Below are 23,089 nucleotides of genomic sequence, written 5' to 3' on the forward strand. Positions count from 1 at the left end.
ACAGTGCATTTGGAAAGTATTCAGACCATTGACTTTTTCCACATTTTGTTACGTTACAGCCTTATTCAAAAATGGATTAAGGTGTTTTTTTCTCATCAATCTACACACAATACCACATAATGACATAGCAAAATCAAGTTTTTAGTCATTTTTGCAAATCTATTACAAATAAAAAAAACGGAAATATCACATTTACGTAAGTATTCAGACCCTTTACTCAGTACTTTGTTGTAGCACCTTTTGGCAAACTTTTTCTTGCCCAGGGACCCCCTCCCAGGCAAAGAAAAATGCCATTATCAAATTGTAACAGTAACTAATCCTCCAAAGGTCCAATACAGATAGGATCATGTTCAGACTTGAGACATACTATATCAAAAAGAGGTTACATGGTAATTTGTCTCTTTGAGGAATTGCTTATGCCAGAATTTTGGAAAATAAAAGCAGTTTTTATTGACAGGAGCAATATAGGAAGAGGTTAAGTGTTGGTGCATTGGGTTCCCCATTAAATGTATTAAATTGTTTTGTACTCGATTGTTATAAAGCTTGCCTACACACTGTCTCAATCCTACACTCTTTATATTTCACCCTCTATTTTTCTTTTCCACCATAGACTGTGGACCTCTTAAACAAAAACATTCGCAAAGGAATAGTGAATTATTACGATGATCTGGATTTCAAAAACATCATGGACTTTGTTCAAAGAAAGGTACGATTTCTGTTTGAAAAATGGATTTTCCTTTAAACTGTTTGCCAGGTTTTGCCTCTGCGATTCTTTGTTTTTCATTGCTGTTGACCAAATGTCATTTGGGATTATGTCACAAAGGGAAAGAGTGGTTTGTTGTAATTAGAAGGTTCCTACTGGATGGGGGAGAGATGGATGCTGTCAATGCAGCATTTGTAGTTCTCATTCTCACATCTAACCTTGATGAAATTTGTTACCGAGAACTAATTGTTTCCAGCGATCCTGCTTTTCAATGAATTGTTACACAGGAGGACTGCTGATGATGGAAAAGTAGCCCGAGTACAGTGCTGTGAAAAAGTATTTGCCCCTTATCTAATTTTCTCTACTTTTGCATATTTTTGATTGCTAAATATTATCAGATCTTCAACCAAAACCTAATAATAGACAATTACATACTTATACTTATTTAATTTATTTCATAAACAAAGTTATGCAACACCCAATGCCCCTGTGTGAAAAAGTAATTGCCCCCTTACACTCAATAACTGGTTGTGCCACCTTTAGCTGCATTGACTCCAACCAAACGCTTCCTGTAGTTGTTGATCAGTCTCACGTCGCTGTGGAGGAATTTAGGCCCTCTCTTCCATGCAGAACTGCTATAACTCAGCGACATTTGTGGAGGTTTTTAAGCATGAACTGCTTGTTTCAAGTCCTGCCCAACATCTCAATTGGGATTAGGTCTGGAATTTGACTAGGCCATTCCAAAACTTCAAATGTGTTGCTTTTTAGCCATGGGCATGTAGACTTGATTGTGTGTTTTGGTCATTGTCTTGCTGCATGACCCAGCTGCGCTTCAGCTTCAGCTTAGACGAATGGCCTGACATTCTCCTGTAGAATTCTCTGATACAGAGCAGAATTCATGGTTCCTTCTATTAAGGCAAGTCGTCCAGGTCCTGAGCCAGCAAAGCATCCCCAAACCGTCACACTACCACCACCATGCTTGATTGTTGGTATGAGGTTCTTACTGTAGAATGCAGTGTTTGGTTTTCGCCAGGCATAATGGGACCCATGTCATCCAAAAAGTTATACTTTTGACTCATCTGTCCATATAACATTCTTCCAAGAGTCTTGATGATCATCAAGGTGCTTCCAGGTGCTTTTTGGCAAATTTGAGTCAACTTTTTGGATGAGCTGGGTATCGCCACAGCGATGTGAGAGACTGATCAACAACTACAGGAAGCAGTTGGTTGCAGTCATTGCAGCTAAAGGTGGTACAACCAGTTATTGAGTGTAAGGGGGCAATTACTTTTTCACACAGGGGAATTGGGTGTTGCATAACTTTGTTAATTCAATAAATACATATATTTTGTTGTTATTTGTAAACTCCGGTTCCCTTTACCTAATATTAGGTTTTGGTTGAAGATCTTACAACATTCAGTATCAAAAATATGCAAGAACAGAGAAAATCAGAAAGGTGGCACATACTTTTTCACGACACTGTATATGTCAAACACTGTATATTGGGCTTTATTTATAGCATTATACTCACCACAAGCAACACAAAGCTGTTTGTAGAATGGAAAATGTTGAAAGAAATAACTACTTGTAAATTGGGACTCTGAATGTTGGAGGACAGCTTTGTCTGTCTCCCAAAAAAAGAACGTACCGCCTCGATTCTCTCCAACTGTGATGTGTTTTGACACATCCTGAAGCACATCGAACAGGAGCTTTGAAAATACCCACTGAGGAAGGTAGTTGTGTTAGTTTGGACTTGTTGATAGAAGGAAGTAGATAAATACAACTCCATCAAGTGCTGCTGTCCCCTTTTTTTTTTATAGCTTTGAAAACCCTTCCAGATCAATAGAAATGAAAACTGTTTCTAAACTTACTAGTGAATTCGATTTTGTGTGTAACCACAACTGTGTGCTAGCTCTTAACTAGCATTATATATTAGACCTAGCCTAAGGGACTTTGACAGGGTTTTCTTAGATTATTTTTCTTAAGTGCTGCTTTATGGTCAGATGTTAAACTGCATCAGATTATACCATATTTTTAAAAGGAAGTAGTTCTGTTTGCTTTTAACTCTGTGGCGTTTCGCCAGCCAAGTTGGAGACTGGCTCTCGAAGTGAGCACTCAGCTGGAAGTAGGTTCTATGAGGGGGAACGGTATGTATTGTGCACAATAGGATTTCTTTCATTATGGTTTTAGTGGCGTCAGAGGCACAGCTTTTTAGGGATACATTACATTCTGCCACTGGATTGAGACATCTGTAATTGTGTTCATATAAAAACGTTCACTTCATGCATGGATTTTCAGCCACATGCAAAACATTTGCGAATGTTCAATGCCGGTCTTTACGCTTTTAAGCAAAGGTCTCTGCTATTCCAAGTCATTACATTTGTATGTATTTATTAAGGACTGTAATTATAGCAGGATATTTTAATAGGACTCAAATGGATACACACATCTCAAGCCTCTGATTTCTGGCTCGTATATTTGGCCTCTAGGTTTTGTGTGTGTGTCCAATGTGTTTTAAAACGGACATTTAACATTTAACACAGGCCAGTATTTGGTTATTGATCTCTAGAGTAGGCCTAGTAATGCTTTGGCTTGGGTTAGTTCTTACTCTGATGAAAGTCTGAACTGGAATACTTGGTCTCTGTGGTGAACCATGAATTGGTACATAGTGCTTATATGAGCTGCTGGAGAAAAGGTTACTTGCTAATCTCCCTAAGCACACACAAGATCTCTCTCCCTCATGTTCTTGTAACTCAATAATGTCAGAGCCACTACAACTCATTAGTTCTATACTGAACAAAAATATAAACGCAACATGTAAAGTGTTGGTCCCATGTTTCATGAGCTGAAATAAAAGATCCCAGACATTAACATTTATCTCAAATGTTGTGCAGAAATGTGTTTACATCCCTGTTAGTGAGCATTTCTCTTTGCCAAGATAATCCATCCACCTGACAGGTGTGGCATATCAAGAAGCTGATTAAACAGCATGATCATTACACAGGTGCACCTTGTGGTGGGGACAATAAAAGGCCACTCTAAAATGTGCAGTTTTGTCACACAACACAATGCCACAGATGTCTCAAGGTTTGAGGGAGTGTGCAATTGACATGCTGACTACAGGAATGTCCACCAGAGCTGTTGCCAGATAATTTAGTTAATTTCTCTACTATAAGCTGCCTCCAATGTCGTTTTCTGTCTGTAATAAAGCCCTTTTGTGGGGGAAAACATATTCTGATTGGCTGGGCCTGGCTCCCCAGTGGGTGGGCCTGGCTCAAGTGGGTGGGCCAGTGCCCACCCGTGGCTGCGCCCCTGCCCAGTCATGTGAAATCCATAGATTAGGGCCTAATGAATTTATTTCAATTGACTGTTTTCCATATATGAACTGTAACTCAGTAAAATCTTTGAAATTGTTGCGTTTTTACATTTTTGTTCAGTACATATCGTCATCACATCCATGTTTTGTTTGTGTGTTTTCTTCAGGAATACATTTGTTAATGGCTAAAGATTACCTGATTTTCCAAAAATATTGATTTACAATCTAGATTTTTTACCAAGTCACAGAAGTTGGAAATTGCATGTAACTGCCAAAATAAACAAACACTTGGGTAAATGATGTTTCCTTTACTTTGGCAGTTACCTGTACCTCGGCACATTCTAAATAATCGTTTTAATTTTGATCCCTTTACTGAAACTTTACAGGATTCTAAATGACCAAATTATAATGCTATAGCTTCTGAAATAGTATACTTAAAACTTACAGAGAATCCTATACAGGTAATTGGAGTAATTACTAGCAATGGCTCTAGGTGTTTTAAGAGCCTTTTCAGATCTTTGCTTTGAAGACAAAGCAGATTCACAGTTCCTTTGAATTATAGTCTTGCGAAACACTTCCTTTGAACCTAAATTGTGTTTTATGCTAATACAAAAGCTCAACATGTAAACAACCTTGCTGTACTAGACCAAAAGAGTTAGAAAATGTACTTGAAGCTCAAATGATAAACTATTTGAAAGACTTTATAAAATGTTCATAAACCCTTTATAAGGCCTTCATAGTCTATGCTTCACAAATCATGTAAGCAAATGGCATGCTAAAGGTTGACAATGGGGTTATGCCACATTTTGTGCCTGATGTAAGGACCTGTTAAAAAGCTTTTGTATAGGATGAATTCATTAAAACGATGCGTATCTGTGTAGGCATAAAGGGTTTAAATAAGCCTTTAAAGTTATGTGTTTTAAAGAGGAATCAAGGCTTTTCATAATGCTGTATACCATTCTGTAAATGTTTTGATTTATTAATACAGCTATTTATGTCTGTCCTGTGCTTTCTCTGTCTGTTCTTTACAGTTCAAGTGTTGTGGAGGGCAGGAGTACAAAGACTGGGAAGTGAACATGTACCATAACTGTACAGCTCCTGGACCGCTGGCTTGTGGAGTGCCTTACACCTGCTGCCTCGAAAACAAGGTCTGTGCTGCTCTTCCATTGAGAGCTCATGATGCAAATAAATAGATCTTTATTTAAATAAATTTGAAGGCAAATTCCCCAAAAAATGTTTTGCTGTCACAGTACCCAACCCAACACCCCACACACATGACAGGCTGGGAGCAGCACAGGGTCAGCTCAGCAGAACAGGGACTCTGGAGCAGTTGGGGTTTAAGTTTCTTGCTCTAGGGCAAAACGGCAGTAGGTAGCGTAGGGGATAATGATGCCAGCAACCCTCCGGCTGCAGTTCACTCCAGCCTGCTTTTACACGTTAGCCCTGTGATTCAAACCGACAACCTTCCTCTTATTGGTCCGACTCGCTAACCTCGAGGCTACTATTGTCTCCAAATGTCAGACTTTGTCTTTTTCTTAGTTTCTTTGTACTGAAAAAATCTCTGGTTGGGAAGATCACACAAGTTCCCATTTGTCTGACAAGAAACATGGAAATGTACAACCAATTCTGGTTATTTGCACTCATAACTGAACAGTTTAGCATTGTATTGTTTCAGCAGAGAATGGTTGATTACCCGGGGCGGCAGGTAGCTTAGTGGTTAAGAGCGTAGTGCCAGTAACCGAAAGGTCGCTGGTTCTAATCCCCGAGCCGACTAGGTGAAAAATCTGTCGATGTGCCCTTGAGCAAGGCACTTAACCCTAATTGCTCCTGTAAGTCGCTCTGGATAAGAGCGTCTGCTAAATGACTAAAATGTAAATTAGAGACCACATCCATGACAACACTTTGTGTCCCCTAACAAATTTGCGTACTTGTTGAAAACGAATTAGTACAGCTCTGTTTGTTTATCTCTAGATGCCTCCTATGCCATATTTGTTCCCCTCCGTGTTCTGATCTCTAAATATAACAGTAGGGTCGTTTTTGAATTGTGGTTGCATTTGGGCATTACAGGGAAAATGAACACAACATTTTCCCCCTTACATTCCAAGTCAATTAATATGACAACTGAATGACTTTAAATCGTTTTTGATAACATTGTGCCACCAGTAGGAGTAGTAACACCAATAACATAGGTAATTGAGGATTTTCGTAAATGGAAGCCACAGATCTAAGGTCGATAACCCTTTAAAAATCCAGCGATTAGTCATTTTGCTAACAATGTAATTTCCTTTCATATAAATTGAGTAACACCAATGACACTTTTTATATAGACACATGAAATGATCAATGGAATCCTCAAATTTAAAAGGTTGTGATTAACTCATAATTGTATTTTGTTATAGACCCCTCCACTGGTGGGAATGCTCAAGGTCCTTGTATAGTGCCTTCAGAAAGTATTTCACACTCCTTGACTTTTTCCACATTTTGTTGTTACAGCCTGAATTTTAACATGGATTACATTTAGATATCATGTCACTGGCCTACAAATAATACCCCATAATGTCAAAGTGTAATTATGTTTTTAGAAATGTTTACAAATTAATTAAAAATGAGTATTCAACCACTTTATGGCAAACCTAAATAAGTACAGGGACTCACTGTGTGCAATACAACCCGGTGCACATGGCACCTACTACCAAGGCACTTACTTCAAAGGCACTTAAATATTTTGTCTTGCCCATTCACCCTTTGAATGGCACACATACACAACACATTTCTCAATTGTCTCAAGACTTGAAAATCCTTCTTTAACCTGTCTCCTCCCCTTCATCTACACTGATTTTGAAGTGGATTTAACAAGTGACATCAAGAAGGGATCATAGCTTTCACCTGGATTCACCTGGTCCATCTATGTCATGGAAAGAGCAGGTGTTCTTAATGCTTTGTATACTCAGTGTTTTTTATTTTATTTTACAAATGTTAGAATGTTTTTACGTGTCACCCTTCACCACCACCTACACACACAAGCAATTTTTCTTCCACTTTGACATTTACATAGTATTTTGTGAAGGTCGTTGACAAAAAAAAAAAAAAGTCTACTTTTTTACCCCCCTTTTCTCCCCAATTTCATGATTACGATCTTGTCTCATCGCTGCAACTCCCCAACGGGCTCGGGAGAGGCGAAGGTCAAGGAATGCATCCTCCGAAACATGACCCGCCAAGCCACGCTTCTTAATACTTGTTTGCTTAACCCGGAAGCCAGCTGCACCAATGTGTCGGAGGAAACACTGTTCAACTGACGACCGAAGTCAGCCTGCAGGCATCTGGCCCGCCACAAGGAGTCGCTAGAGCGCGATAAGCCAAGTAAAACCCCCCCCCCCGACCAAACCCTCCCCTAACCCAGGCAATCGAACCCATTTTAATCCCACTTCGTAACACAACAAAATTTGAAAAACGTCAAGGGGTGTGAATACTTTCCAAAGGAACTATATCTTTGTAATGAGTGATTTTCAAGGCAGTAATACCAATTACATATATTTGTGTAAAAAAAAAAAAAAAAAAAGGTTTCAAAATTATATACATCGCTAAATCCCCAAACATGTCACTACACCTCAACTCATCACTACTGGGACAAGCCAATTTGCTTGCCCTTAGTACTTTATACAATGCATAAAAATAGGAGTTTTGCAGTATGTTTTATCATTGATAAACAGTTCATTATAAATATAAACATGTATGATGTGTAACTTTGTCATTTTGGTGTTTGTCATGGTTGCAAAGGTGAGGGACACAATTGCCAAGCATCAACCAGTACCAAATGTTCTGTGAGTGTGTAACAGCTTGCAATACTTATCATCCGACTTTCCCAGTGGAATGGAAAAGTTGTTGGCAGGTGCCAATTTGACAGATGGTGATGGATTTCGGCAGGAGGTCATCTTTTTTAATTTTTTTATGTCATCAACCATTGCCAGAAACATTGCACATGGGGAAAAAGGCTAATGGTGATATTCGTTAATCAATATCATGGAGCTATGATGTAGTTATGTATCATAGCTAAATGGGAACATTTATTGAAAAGGTGAATGTGGTGAACTCTGATCATCTACAAATCTGACAGTGAAACATTTTGCGTTATTAATTTGCTGAGAAAAAGTAACTGAATTTGTAAGTAAGTTGCACACAATCAATCGATCAGCATGACAGAGGCCGCATGCTTTGTGAGTTATTTCTGTGGATGTGAGCCTTTACCATCCTCTCTCTCCTCTATCTCTCTCTGAGAGCACAGCTGGCCAGACAGGGTGTCACTCAGCAGAACTGGCAACCAGGTACAAAGATAACATCCTCCAAGGCATATAGGGATGGGGTCTTGTGCTGGCATGCCGCTGTAGGAGGATCTGGCTCTGAATCCTAATATGTTGTCCTGATTTTTAAATGGCAAGGTAAAAAATACTATTTATTAATCTGATTATGGGCATGCAAACCTTTTTGTCATATGTCATCTCAAAGATTTCAATTTTTAACCTGATTGGTAGAAATAGCAATTGAAAATGAGAGAGGCATGCTCTCTTTCAAGCTCATGATTTTCAACATATAGTCGCTGGGATTTGAGATATAGCAGCAGATAACCTTTAGGGATCCCACCTGGCTGAATGTATTCGCTTATCTCCTAAACTCCAGATATTGACACCTCACAAGGCTTCATATAAATGTTTGTTCACAATTAAAATCCGGTCTCTGAATGGAATAAAAATATGTCTGTCTTAGCTCTTTTTGTTTAAAACTATTTATGTCTATTGAAATTTCAAGTGCCTCTACTCAGCAACTTCCCTAAGGTTCCAGTTTTTCTTTATGCCTGTCAAAATGCACATCACATGTTCTCCCTTTTGGTAGCTGTCAATATTGAATAAAAAGTTTGAAAGACTTCTATTTTTGTTTTCTGAACATGCACTGTTGCTCTCTGTCAAAATACCCTGAATAATATATATATACCTTATCATTCAAGTGGAATTAATTCAACTAAAATAGAATGGACAACTTCTTACAGTATCATTTTGTCTATGAAAAGAGAGTTGGGTGTCTGTTTGGTTTAAAACTTGTAGAGCTTTTTACCATGTCAGTTTTGCACAAGGTGCTCCATCTCTGCTGTGAACCACCCAAGCTGAAGCAAGTAGATTTCCCTGGTGTGGGTAATTCAGGACTGTATTGATGTGTTGTGTGTTTTCCCTCACTTATCACGGTCTACTGTTTGCTCCTTAATAAATAATGGGGATCCTGGGGGGCAAAGCCGGGATTTTAGCAATGTTTGTCAACTTGTTCCAATATGCCTTTTCTTTCAAATATGAGGTAAGACTTGGAGCATTCTTTCACATTGCTTACTAATATTTTAATTGAAGTCTTAGCTAATATTTAACATATTTTTAAACATACTGAAGTATATTTATTGGTTGCTCTTTTGAGCATGATCTTAGGCTGGATATTAGCCTACATATCCATTCCCGAATGTTGGGACTGATTGTGATCTCGCTCTCTCTGAGCGATAACGTCTATGTGGCTATTAGCTGGACTTTCACTAGCCAAGGGCCAAACTTCTAAAATAGTTAAACTAGACCAGGGGTGCCCAACCTTTTTGACTTGAGATCTAATATTTCTACCACCAGTTTTAGAAGATACCAGTCACAGGGTTCCCAAGTTTATACATTTTATTAACTTTTCCACAACTTTTCATGCCTACAGAAATAAATGTACTTTCAAAACAAGCTATTTGATTTTCTATTTTAGAAAATCAGGTGGACATTGTAGAGAAGATTCCTCATTATCATTAATTATTTGAATAATCCTCATCAAGGGATGTATCTTAACTTCAAATATGCTTGTGTAACCTGCTAGTAATGTGGTCAAATATGTTACATCACTTTTACTTAGTATTATGTTCCTCCTTTTCAGCCTAATGAAGTTGCCAACACACTATGTGGATATAAGGTCCTTGACAAAGAGGTAAGACACGCTGAACAAAATGGTGTCTCAATGTCTCTCACAGTCTAAATAGGAAATTGATGTTTGCTGATGTCATACAGAGGGACAGTGCAGACCAGTAACAAGTTTCTAATTCATATTTTATTTATCACATATGTATAAAAGATTATATCACACACATCAGTCATATGGATTTGCCTGCCATTTAAATGTATATCGTGTACATGTTGTCCCTCCTGCTTAGAGGCTGGCCTTGCAGAACGTCATCTACATCAGAGGTTGTACTGATGCTGTCTTCATCTGGTTCATGGATAACTATAAGATAATGTCTGGCTTGCTGCTTGGCATCTTATTCCCCCAGGTAAGAGTTAATCACCATGCCATTTTAGACTGACATCTGATGTCCACCAACAATACACAAGTAATGATTCACACATAAATGTTGTGGGCACAGCACTTTGGTTAATGGCTGTAGCAGGAGGCAGGTACTGGTTTCCACATAATGGTTTAAAAACTCATTTTATGGGGGGTGGGGGCTGGAAATTATGCAGTTATATTGTGAGATCTTTCCTGTTTGATTCAGGAATTCACATAAAAATGTTTTGGTTGTATATCTTAGCTAGAGAGGATGATGCATCTTCCCAGTCACAGCTTGCAGTGGAAGCCCCTACAAATGTTTGCTTATCGCGTTATAAATTCTGCCTCTCAGAACGAATCATTAATTGGCACATTGGACACTTTCTATTGGTTTCCAATTCCATGTCCATCTTATCAAGCACAGAGGGATGTCACGATGTCGGTGTATGCGGTAGACTGAAGTCAGGCGCAGGACACAGAACTCAAGGGAAAAACGTAACTTTACTAAAGCTCGTAAAGAAACAAGAAGCCACGCAGGGATGAATAAATCCGCTCACCAATGACATACGAGTACAAGCAACAAACACGCACAGAACACAATGGGAGCCACAGGGTTAAATAGGGGCGGAGTAATAACAAGATGGGCAATAGGTGTGAAACAATCTGACACAACAGGTAGAACATAGAAACATAGAACATAGATCGGCAGCAGCTAGTACTCCGGTGACGACGAACGCCGAAACCTGCCCGGGCAAGGAGGGGCAGCCTCGGCAGAATCCGTGACAGTACCCCCCCTCGGGGACGGCCAGGAGGACGCGGCGCGGGGCGAGTGGGATGATTGCGGTGGTAATCCCTCAACATGGATGGATCGAGGATATCCCTCCTAGGAACCCAGCACCGTTCCTCCGGACCGTACCCCTCCCACTCCACGAGATACTGCAGTGGGCGCCTCGAATCCAATATACCCCTCCCACCCGACGCCTCGAATCCAATATGGACCGAACCGAGTACGCCGGTGCCCCCTCGATGTCCAGCGGGGGCGGAGGAACCTCCTGTATCTCCGACTCCTGGAGTGGACCAGCTACCACCGGCCTGAGGAGAGACACATGGAACATGGAACGAGGGGTTAATACGATAATTAGTAGGAAGTTGTAACCTATAACAAACCTTGTTCAATCTCCTCAGGACTTTGAATGGCCCCACAAACCGCCGACCCAGTTTTCGGCAGGGCAGGCGAAGGGGCAGGTTTCGGGTCGAGAGCCAGACCCGGTCCCCCGGTGCATACACCGGGGCCTCACTGCAGTGGCGGTCGGCGCTCGCCTTTTGCCGCCTGATGGCCCGCTGCAGACGTACATGGGCAGCGTTCCAGGTCTCCTGCGAGCGCCGAAACCACTCGTCCACCGCAGGTGCCTCGATCTGGCTCTGATGCCAAGGTGCCAGGACCGGCTGATAACCTAATACACATTGGAATGGAGAAAGGTTAGTGGAGGAGTGGCGGATGGAGTTCTGGGCTATCTCTGCCCAGGGGAGGTAAACCGACCACTCCCCCCGCTGGTCCTGGCAATACGACCTCAGAAACCTACCCACCTCCTGGTTAACTCTCTCCACCTGCCCGTTACTCTCGGGGTGAAATCCTGAGGTCAGACTGACCAAGACTCCCAGACGTTCCATGAACGCCCTCCAAACCCTAGAGGTGAACTGGGAACCCCGATCAGACACTATATCCTCAGGCACCCCGTAGTGCCGGAAGACGTGTGTAAATAGGGCCTCAGCTGTTTGTAGGGCCGTAGGGAGGCCGGGCAGCGGAATGAGGCGGCAGGACTTAGAAAACCGATCCACAACAACCAGGATCGTGGTGTTCCCTTGTGAGGGGGGAAGATCCGTCACGAAGTCCACCGATAGGTGGGACCATGGTCGTTGTGGAACGGGTAGAGGTTGCAATTTCCCTCTGGGCAGGTGTCTAGGAGCCTTACACTGGGCGCACACCGAGCAGGAGGAAACATAAACCCTCACGTCCTTAGCTAAGGTGGGCCACCAGTACTTCTCACTAAGACAGTGCACGGTCCGACCGATACCAGGATGACCAGAGGAGGGTGACGTGTGAGCCCAATAGATCAACCGATCGCGAACATCAAGCGGTACGTACACACGACCCTCTGGACACTGGGGAGGAGTGGGTTCGCTGCGCAACGCCCGCTCGATCTCCGCGTCAACCTCCCACACCACCGGTGCCACCAGACACGACGCCGGAAGTATGAGAGTGGGCTCCACGGAATTCCCCTCCGAGTCATACAGTCGGGACAGAGCATCTGCCTTAGCGTTCTGGGAACCTGGCCTGTAAGAAAGGGTGAAAACAAAACGGGTGAGATACATGGACCACCTTGCCTGGCGAGGGTTTAACCTCCTCGCTGCCCGGATGTACTCCAGATTACGGTGATCAGTCAAAATGAGAAAAGGGTGTTTAGCCCCCTCAAGCCAATGTCTCCACGCTTTCAGAGCTTCGACCACAGCCAACAGCTCCCGGTCCCCCACATCATAGTTGCACTCCGCCGGGCTGAGCTTCTTCGAAAAGAAGGCACAGGGGCGGAGTTTAGGTGGCATACCCGAGCGCTGAGACAGTACAGCGCCTATTCCAGCCTCGGACGCATCCACCTCAACCGTGAAGGCTAAAGAGGGGTCCGGATGAGCCAGCACTGGAGCCGAGGTAAACAGGTCCTTCAAACGATTAAAAGCCCGGTCCGCCTCCGCTGACCACTGCAGACGCACCGGCCCCCCCTTCAGTAACGAGGTAATGGGAGCTGCTACCTGACCAAAGCCCCGGATAAATCTCCGGTAGTAATTAGCAAAACCCCAAAATCGCTGCACCTCCTTTACCGTGGTTGGAGTCGCCCAATTACGCACGGCCGAAATGCGGTCACTCTCCATCCTCACCCCTGACGCAGGCAGACATATGGTACCCCAAGAAAGAGATGGACTCCTGGAAGAACAGGCATTTCTCTGCCTTAGCATACAGGTCATGCTCCAACAGTCTTCCAAGCACCTTACGCACCAGGGACACATGCTCGGCACGTGTAGCGGAGTATATAAGGATGTCATCAATATACACCACTACCCCTTGTCCGTGCAGGTCCCTGAAAATCTCATCCACAAATGATTGGAAAACTGAAGGAGCATTCATTAACCCTTATGGCATGACCAGATACTCAAAATGTCCAGAGGTGGTGCTAAATGCCGTCTTCCACTCATCTCCCTCACGGATACGCACTAGGTTGTACGCGCTCCTGAGATCCAATTTTGTGAACAAGCGTGCCCCGTGCAATGATTCCGTCATACTAGCTATTAGAGGTAATGGATAGCTGTACTTGATGGTAATCTGATTTAGGCCACGGTAATCAATGCACGGGCGTAACCCACCATCTTTCTTCTTCACAAAAAAGAAACTCGAGGAAACGGGTGAAGTGGATGGCCGAATGTATCCCTGCCTCAGAGATTCGGTGACATATGTCGCCATAGCCGCCTTCTCCTCCTGAGACAAAGGATACACGTGACTCCGGGGAAGTGCAGCTCCTACCTGGAGATTTATCGCACAATCCCCCGGACGATGGGGTGGTAATTTCGTCGCCCTCTTTTTGCTGAAGACGATAGCCAAATCGGCATACTCGGATGGAATGTGCATGGTGGAAACCTGGTTTGAACTTTCCACCGAAGTTGCCCCCAAGGAAACTCCTAAACACCTCCCTGAACACTGACTGGACCATCCCTTGAGAGCCCTCTGTTGCCATGAAATAGTGGGGTCATGAATGGCTAACCAGGGAAGTCCCAACACCACAGGATGCGCAGGAGAATCAATCAGATAGAGGCTAATCCTCTCCTCATGACCCCCCTGCGTCATCATCAGCAGAGGAGCGGTGACCTCCCTGATTATGCCTGACCCTAACGGGCGACTATCTAATGCGTGAACATGGAAAGGTTTATCAACAGACACTGTGGGAATCCCTAGGCTACGTGCATACTGGCGATCAATAAAATTCCCAGCCGCGCCTGAATCTACTAGCGCCTTATGCTGGGAATGAGGAGAAAATTCTGGAAACATAATGTCGATACACATATTAGCAACAGGGAACTCTGGGTGAGTCGGGTGCCTACTCACCTGAGACTGTCGACCAGTGCTCTGCCTGCTGCCTCGACCTCCTGAGTAACCTCCCCTGCACCGACCAGCAGTGTGTCCTCTGCGGCCACACTTGGTGCAGGGGACAGTCTCTCTCCCAGTCTCCCTACCTGCAGCACCTCCTAGCTCCATAGGTGTAGGCTCGGAGGTGCTGGGAGATGAAATGGACAGGCCCCCATCAGAACGTCCGCGGGCTGCCAACAGGTTATCCAACCTGATGGACATGTCCACCAGTTGGTCCAGGTTGAGATTGGTGTCCCTGCAGGCCAGTTGCCGACGGACGTCCTCCCTTAAGCTGCAACGATAGTGGTCGATAAGGGCCCGCTCATCCATCCCGCGCTGGCTGCTGCAGTCTTAAACTCCAGCGCAAACTCCTGCACGCTCCTCATCTCCTGTCTTAGGTGGACCAGACGTTCTCCCGCCGCTCTCCCCTCAGGTGGATGATCGAATACCGCCCGGAAGCGGCGGGTGAAATCCGCGTAGGGGACAATTCTCGAGTCTATATTTCTCCACTCGGCGTTAGCCCACTCAAGCGCCTTCCCCGATAGACAGGAGATGAGGGCGGACACGCTCTCGTATCCCGAGGGCGCCGGGTGAATGGTGGCCAGGTAGAGCTCTACCTGGAGGAGAAATCCCTGGCACCCGGCAGGTGTACCGTCATATGCCCTCGGGAGCGAGAACCGAATCCCACTGGACCCAGGTGGCGAAGTGGTAGCCAGTGTAGCAGGTGGTGGTGTGGTTGGACATGGAGAAGGGATACCACCTCTCGCCAATCGCTCCATCATCTGGAAAACTCGTTCCATCGTCTCACCGAGATTCTGGAGGATCGTCCCTTGACGTTGGGACTCGTTCCTCCATCGTCTCGGTAGATACAGTCGTTCCTGCTGACTCCATTGGGGTGCGTGTTTCTGTCACGATGTCAGTGTATGCGGTAGACTGAAGTCAGGCGCAGGACACAGAACTCAAGGGAAAAACGTAACTTTACTAAAGCTCGTAAAGAAACAAGAAGCCTCCACGCAGGGAGGAATAAATCCGCTCACCAATGACATACGAGTACAAGCAACAAACACGCACAGAACACAATGGGAGCCACAGGGTTAAATAGGGGCGGAGTAATAACAAGATGGGCAACAGGTGTGAAACAATCTGACACAACACGTAGAACATAGAAACATAGAACATAGATCGGCAGCAGCTAGTACTCCGGTGACGACGAACGCCAAAACCTGCCCGGGCAAGGAGGGGCAGCCTCGGCAGAATCCGTGACAAGGGAAAACAGGACAAATGTGCAATATTGAATTTACACTTTCAAATTCTGTGAGAGTAGTTTCTCAGATCTTATGAGCTTTTTGAGTTATTCTCGCTGTTGGCACAAATACATGTTTAATCGTCACCACAAAATGTCAACTGGAACTTTAATCCACTCTATCAATCTGCAGTAGAAAAATCTAAACCCATTTTTCAGGCATGTGTAATGTTTTTGTTAATTGCATTACTGCGTGCCGAGCCCCCATCTGCTGCATAACTACTCTATCTTTAGAATGGTGTATGTTGCTTATATGCAACACAAACCTACAGATTCACAAGAGCACCATGAAAAGTCTAGGGCCATGTTCCCATGAATGGGGTCTCTGCAAACGCGGACACATTGCCCTTTTAAAAGGTGAATAGCCGACCAAAGAGCGATCGGCTTGAATCCTGGACATATGTAGAGCGTGCGGATCTACCGCTGATTGAATTGAATCTTGACCTAAAAATGTAAATGTCAATAGTAAACCCTACTACTGCATTTCCTCCCAATATCAAGCTCAGTTACTGGTTTTAATGAGTACCTATATCCATTCAGAATATGAGTGTGTTTGGCATGCTTGATGGGCCTCCCAGTTATAAATGCTTCTCCACTGCAAAGATTAGGCATTTGGTTTATGTGAAACGTCACCCCATTCGCAGTCATTCCCTAGGGAGACAGCACTTTGATTTATGTTGTTTACCTGGTTCTGCTATAGATGGGCAAAGACAGAGCAGTATTTCCCCAGTAGTGAGTCTAGATTAGAGCATTACTTACTCTATCCTTACAGCTGAGAACTAATCGAGGCCATTTTGGGGTGAGGGAAGTTGGGGGACATAAGCAAGAACCCTCTCAATAACTGACTTGGGCTGAACACATTGAGGAAATGTGTTGTGTTGTCCATGTAGGTTCACTGTTGAAGCCTCGCTGTTGAAGTGTGACCTTGATGAGTAAAGGAGCCTAAAGGGCTTCATTGTTTGTAACGTCCATGCTCCACTACCATAGCTGGGATGAATAAGGTACTATAAATTCAGATATATTTTATTAATTTTTCCTGCAGTTGGTGGTGTTCCATAACGGTCCCAAGAGCCTTGCTTCATTACATGCTCCATATAATTTCCTGTTAATTAGCTATGTTCAATTATAAACAATATAACCACTTGTATCTTGTAGAAAAAAGGATATGAAGCGCTACAGTCATACACTTGTAGATCTTTAAAGAGGGAGATTGTTCTTTTAAGACTGAAAATTGTCTTTGAAATGTTGCAGACAGACTGTAGTCTACTGTGAAGGGCCAATGATGTCACATGTTAATTATGTGTCTAAATGCAATCTGTTCCTCTGAAAACAATAAATACAAATAACATACATTTGTTATCTAGCAAGATTTTGAAGACTTTTGAAGACCCTTTTCAATAAAAAAATTGTATTCTAGGCTATTTTGAAAGTCACATCACACTCCACACAAAATTACAACCAAGTCAATAGATTTTTCTCCCATTATAGTTTGACAGACCCACAGATGAATCACCTACCCTTCAATTAATTTGCCCACCTCTTGACTACAGATTACATACCTTGCCAAATTAGATTTTTTTAAATTTTTATTATATATTCTAGAAGGAGTACTTTCCTTTTTAATTCTCTTCTCTTTGCTTTTATTATTTTCTTTCTTTATTCTATATACACTGTGTACAAAACATGAGGAACACCTTCCTAATATTGAGTTGCACCCCCTTTTGCCCTCAGAACAGCCTCAATTCGTCGGTGCATGGACTCTACAAGGTGTCGAAAGTGTTCCACAGGGATGTTGGCCCATGTTGACTCCAATGCTTCCTAAAGTTGTGTCAAGTTGTCTATATGTCCTTTGGTCGGTGGACCGTTCTTGATACACACGGGAAACTGTTGAGCATGAAAACCGAGCAGCTTTGCAGTTCTTGACACACTCAAACCGGTGCGCCTGGCACCTACTACCATACCCCATTCAAAAGCACTTAAATCTTTTGTCTTTCCCATTCACCCTCTGAATGGCACATATACACAATTCATGTCCCATTTGTCTCAAAGCTTAAAAATCCTTCTTTAACCTGTCTCTTCATCTACACTGATTTGAAGTGGATTTAACAGGTGACATCAATAAGGGATCATGGCTTTCACCTGGATTCACCTGGTCAGTCTGTCATGAAAAGAGCAGGTGTTCCTAATGTTTTGTACACTCAGTGTATGTGGTGCCCCATATTTAGAATAATATGTAGCATTGGAGGGAGCACAACTTGGAGGGTATTGACTTAGACATATTTCGTGCTTTTGTGTTTCACAGTATGTGGCTGTAAAGTAAGACAAAAGGATTGTCTTCTGACTGGCCATTTTAAATAATTTAGACCGTTGTCTACTCCCTCTCCATTGATTGGAAGGAGATGTGGCTGCCTGTGTCTGGGAATAAATGTTGATCTCTATCACCTGAAGCTACGTAAAGGAAAAAGTGAGTTGTAGAAACGACATGGGTCATGAAGTTTCTCACTGAGATCCCATGGGTTATTGAGTTGAGGGTATTGATGCTCACATTTAGGGAAAAAAGTATTTGATCCCCTGCTGATTTTGTACGTTTGCCCACTGACAAAGAAATGATCAGTCTATCATTTTAATGGTAGGTTTATTTGAACAGTGAGAGACAGAATAACAACAAAAAAATCCAGAAAAACGCATGTCAAAAATGTTATAAATTAATTTGCATTTTACATTTACATTTTAGTCATTTAGCAGACGCTCTTATCCAGAGCGACTTACAGTTAATGAATACATTTTTTTTTTTATACTGGCCCCCCGTGGGAATCGAACCCAAAACCCTGGCGTTGCAAACGCCATGCTCTATCAACTGAGCTACATCCCTGCCGGCCATTCCCTCCCCTACCCTGGACGACGCTGGGCCAATTGTGCGCCGCCCATGAGTCTCCCGGTCGCGGCCGGCTGCGACAGAGCCTGGATTCGAACCAGGATCTCTAGTGGCACAGTTAGCACTGCGATGCAGTGCCTTAGACCATTGACCCCCTCTCAATCAGAAAGATTTCTGGCTCCCAGGTGTCTTTTATACAGGTAACGAGTTGAGATTAGGAGCACACTCTTAAAGGGAGTGCTCCTAATCTCAGTTTGTTACCTGTATAAAAGACACCTGTCCACAGAAGCAATCAATCAATCAGATTCCAAACTCTCCACCATGGCCAAGACCAAAGAACTCTCCAAGGATGTCAGGGACAAGATTGTAGACCTACACAAGGCTGGAATGGGCTACAAGACCATCGCCAAGCAGCTTAGTGAGAAGGTGACAACAGTTGGTGCAATTATTTGCAAATTGAAGAAACACAAAATAACTGTCAATCTCCCTCGGCCTGGGGCTCCATGCAAGATCTCACCTCGTGGAGTTGCAATGATCATGAGAACGGTGAGGAATCAGCCCAGAACTACACGGGAGGATCTTGTCAATGATCTCAAGGCAGCTGGGACCATAGTCACCAGCTGCCTATGACCCCAAGAACACCATCCCCACCGTCAAACATGGAGGTGGAAACATTATGCTTTGGGGGTGTTTTTCTGCTAAGGGGACAGGACAACTTCACCGCATCAAAGGGACGATGGACGGGGCCATGTACCGTCAAATATTGGGTGAGAACCTCCTTCACTCAGCCAGGGCATTGAAAATGGATCGTGGATGGGTATTCCAGCATGACAATGACCCAAAACACACGGCCAAGGCAACAAAGGAGTGGCTCAAGAAGAAGCACATTAAGGTCCTGGAGTGGCCTAGCCAGTCTCCAGACCTTAATCCCATCGAAAATCTGTGGAGGGAGCTGAAGGTTTGAGTTGCCAAACGTCAGCCTCGAAACCTTAATGACTTGGAGAAGATCTGCAAAGAAGAATGGGACAAAATCCCTCCTGAGATGTGTGCAAACCTGGTGGCCAACTACAAGAAACGTCTGACCTCTGTGATTGCCAACAAGGGTTTTGCCACCAAGTACTAAGTCATGTTTTGCCGAGGGGTCAAATACTTATTTCCCTCATTTAAAATGCAAATCAATTTATAACATTTTTGACATGCGTTTTTCTGGATTTTGTTGTTGTTATTCTGTCTCTCACTGTTCAAATAAACCTACCATTTAAAATTATAGACTGATCATGTCTTTGTCAGTGGGCAAACGTACAAAATCAGCAGGGGATTAAATACGTTTTTCCCTCACTGTATTTGCTGATAGGATTAATCATTGAATGTGTCCATGTAATCTAGTTATTTGAGGAATCCCCCCACATACCTTGTATACTTCCTGACTTTTAATTTGAAACAGGCCATCGAGAAAAGGTAGAAGTGGTCTTTGAGTCTTAGATTTGATTAGCCATCAGTTCAGTGCCTTTGGAGTAGACTGTTATGTCTGAGTTTCAGACCCCTCAGTCAATGAGTTATGGAACTAAAATGATATAGCTTCATAGTTGACTTGACTTGCTGGCTACAGCACTTGAATAGTTTTAACATGCCATATACCCACAAGGATATTTTTTAAAGAAAGTAATTGTTTCATACATTCTTAACCAGAGCTTTTTACCTCAAGATGATGCAGATGTACTGTATGGATTATTTCATGCTTTTTGCACGTTGCTGCTTGATAAAAGTAAAATCAAATACTCTACAGTGTGATTTGCTACAGATTTTCTTTGGGCTGTTGGCAGTAAGAGCACATAGCTTGAGCTCTAGAATCCGCAAAAGCTATGGCTGCCTGTTCATAAATCATTGCAGCTCTTGTCTGTTTCAGGTTTGTGCTGTTGGTTGAAAAGGCATGCTTCAGCCAATTTTTTAAAAGGTTTTGGAAATGTGTTTTGTATCAAGGACAAAAAGTAATGATGTGACATGACTTATTGAACCCCCCCCAAAAAAAAGGCAGTGGTCAGTAATGGACTGCAGATACAAAGTGCCCCAATATATGCTTACAATACATTGAACTAGTGCTTGCTAAAGCAAGGCCATCTTCCCCAAGCCCATAGTTCAAGACCAAATGTCCCATCCGTAACTCTGAATCTCCTTATGTTTGCAGTTCTTTGGCGTGATTATTAGCTGGCTCTACATCACGCGGGTGGAGGATGCCATTGCTGAGTATGGTCACTACCAGGATGGACTGCTGGACACAGTGGACAGTGGTGGCTTCAGGGCAACCAAGAAGCAGGGCAGAATGGCCAAATGTTTCATTTGCATGCCAGAGATCGACTGAGTGTGCCTCCTTTTTATTTAACCAGCCTAAAACACTGCTGTACCTGTGTGAGCTCAGAGAGAGAATTCAGCCATGCACTGCCTGCCTCATCCTTCCAACACACTGGAGCTATCAGCTCCAATTTTACAACGCTGTTCAGATGCCTTTTAATTGGTTTAATTCAGGGATCTTTTTTTTTCAGGGGTTAAGGTATGAAGGTTTTAGTAGGATGGAAAGGTATACAGTATGTGCCTGTGCTGTGTGAAACATATATTGCCTTTTATGAATAGCTTTTTTCCCTAATTGGTGAAATTATGTTTTTATTGATTCACAGCAAAAACATTGAATCCTTTTTAATTTTAATTTATGGAGATTGTAGCTCTAGCCAGCCCCTCGTAGGAACTTGATAGCAATATTTTAATCATCATTGTACCAGTCCTGTAAAGTGTATATTTTTAGCTTTTCAAAGGGATATATTTCCTATGGGGAATTTTATAGAGGGTATCTTGCCTTAATCCAATTGTTGATTTTCAGAATCATTGTAGATGTCATGGGTTCAACATATTAATTAACTTACAGTAAGTTTATAGTCAGTCACTCAATGTGGCTTAATTTGAGGAGTTAGGAATACCAAAGTTGTTAATGATGTATAACATGCACATGGTCTGTTGCCCACATTTTTATTAGGATTTTGTACTGTTAAATGGTTTGAAATCTACACGTATTACTTTGCTCAGACAGTGACATTTACCTCCAATATGTGAGTGTTGAGGGATCTGTTAGTGACCCTCTCTCAAGTTGTGTTCAAGATGGACGAGTTCTTACGCTCTCATGATCACTCATACTCTTCCCAGAACAGAATCATGTGCTTGGTCTTCCTGCCAATGATTGTGTATTCCTGTTAAAAGCATGAGATCGTACGGGATTGCACGCCTGGTTTTAACGGCTAACATACTTATTCAGACCAAAGTTCCATCAGCAGCCTGTGTCCATGGCAACGGACTAAATGAGATGGTTCTCCTGAGACAGAACGATGAATGACTTCCTATTTGAATCCATCCACACACTTGGGCTCCCGAGTGGCACAGCGGTCTAAGGCACTGCATCTCAGTGCTTGAGGCGTCACTACCGACCCCTTGGTTCGATTCCAGGCTGTATCACAACCGGCCATGATTGGGAGTCCCATAGGGCGGCGCACAATTGGCGCAGTGTCGTCCGGGTTTGGCCGGTGTAGGCCGTCATTGTAAATAAGAATTTGTTCTTAACTGATTTGCCTAGTTAAATAAAGGTAAAATAAAACACACAATAGAAAGTCAAACTTATCTTCAAACTCATTTTCGACTCAAAATACATCAAATTAATCAAAGTCAAAGCTACTAGTTATTTATTTGTGACCAACTTTTAAGGTGCTGTCTGAAAATCTTTTGTAATTTTTTTTTATAATGAAACTTTATTTGTACTTGTATGCTGTTCATTTAAAAAAAGTGTGAGCTCACTGTAATACTTTTGAACATTATATAGTGAGTGATCTGGTGAATAAATAAATAATGTTTACAGTGATGTTGAGCAGCCTCTGTAGTGGCGTTTTTCGTTGCTCTTCCTGTCCTGCTGGTTTTTCTGTGCATGCAGAGGGTGTCCGGCTGTGAAGCTGTAAATATTTTACTCTTTCATGGAGCCTAGTCCACCCAAAATACCACATTTCTGTAATTGTTATTCTTCAGCATTTTCTACCTTTTCAAACAACTTTCTAATACAGAACCCATAATAGTCTACTAGCCAACAAACATATTTTTTCCATGATGCCTTCGGTTTTCCATAAGAGAAAATACTGACATTTTTCCCCAGAGATATATACCCTGTGGACTGAGCCGACATCATGTTAGCATTGTCCTTTTTATAGGTGTTGACATTCTTGCAGGGTCTTTCTCTCACTAAATCAAAGCACATTGCTTGTTTTGAATTTCCAGTGCCCTCACTCTCACTTGCCTTTCACTTTGCTTTAACCCTTCACTTACACTTAACATTGGGGGTAAAATGCTATGTACCTTTAATGCTCCAA

At 42.8% G+C, this 23,089-nt stretch overlaps 1 protein-coding gene across 1 annotated transcript in view; it reads left to right on the forward strand.

Annotated features, from left to right (window-relative positions):
- tspan15 (tetraspanin 15) overlaps positions 1–22,172 on the forward strand; it is a 48,389-nt gene extending 26,217 nt beyond the window's left edge. Inside the window, exons 4-8 of the mRNA XM_041888421.2 lie at positions 611–706; positions 5,048–5,164; positions 9,957–10,007; positions 10,231–10,347; positions 20,878–22,172. Of these exons, the coding sequence (XP_041744355.1) occupies positions 611–706; positions 5,048–5,164; positions 9,957–10,007; positions 10,231–10,347; positions 20,878–21,051 (555 nt within the window). The 3' untranslated portion in view covers positions 21,052–22,172. The remainder of the gene's footprint in view (positions 1–610; positions 707–5,047; positions 5,165–9,956; positions 10,008–10,230; positions 10,348–20,877) is intronic.
- The last annotated feature ends 917 nt before the right edge of the window (positions 22,173–23,089 follow it).

Source organism: Coregonus clupeaformis, chromosome 1, assembly GCF_020615455.1.
Source record: "Coregonus clupeaformis isolate EN_2021a chromosome 1, ASM2061545v1, whole genome shotgun sequence".
Lineage (NCBI taxonomy): Eukaryota > Metazoa > Chordata > Actinopteri > Salmoniformes > Salmonidae > Coregonus > Coregonus clupeaformis.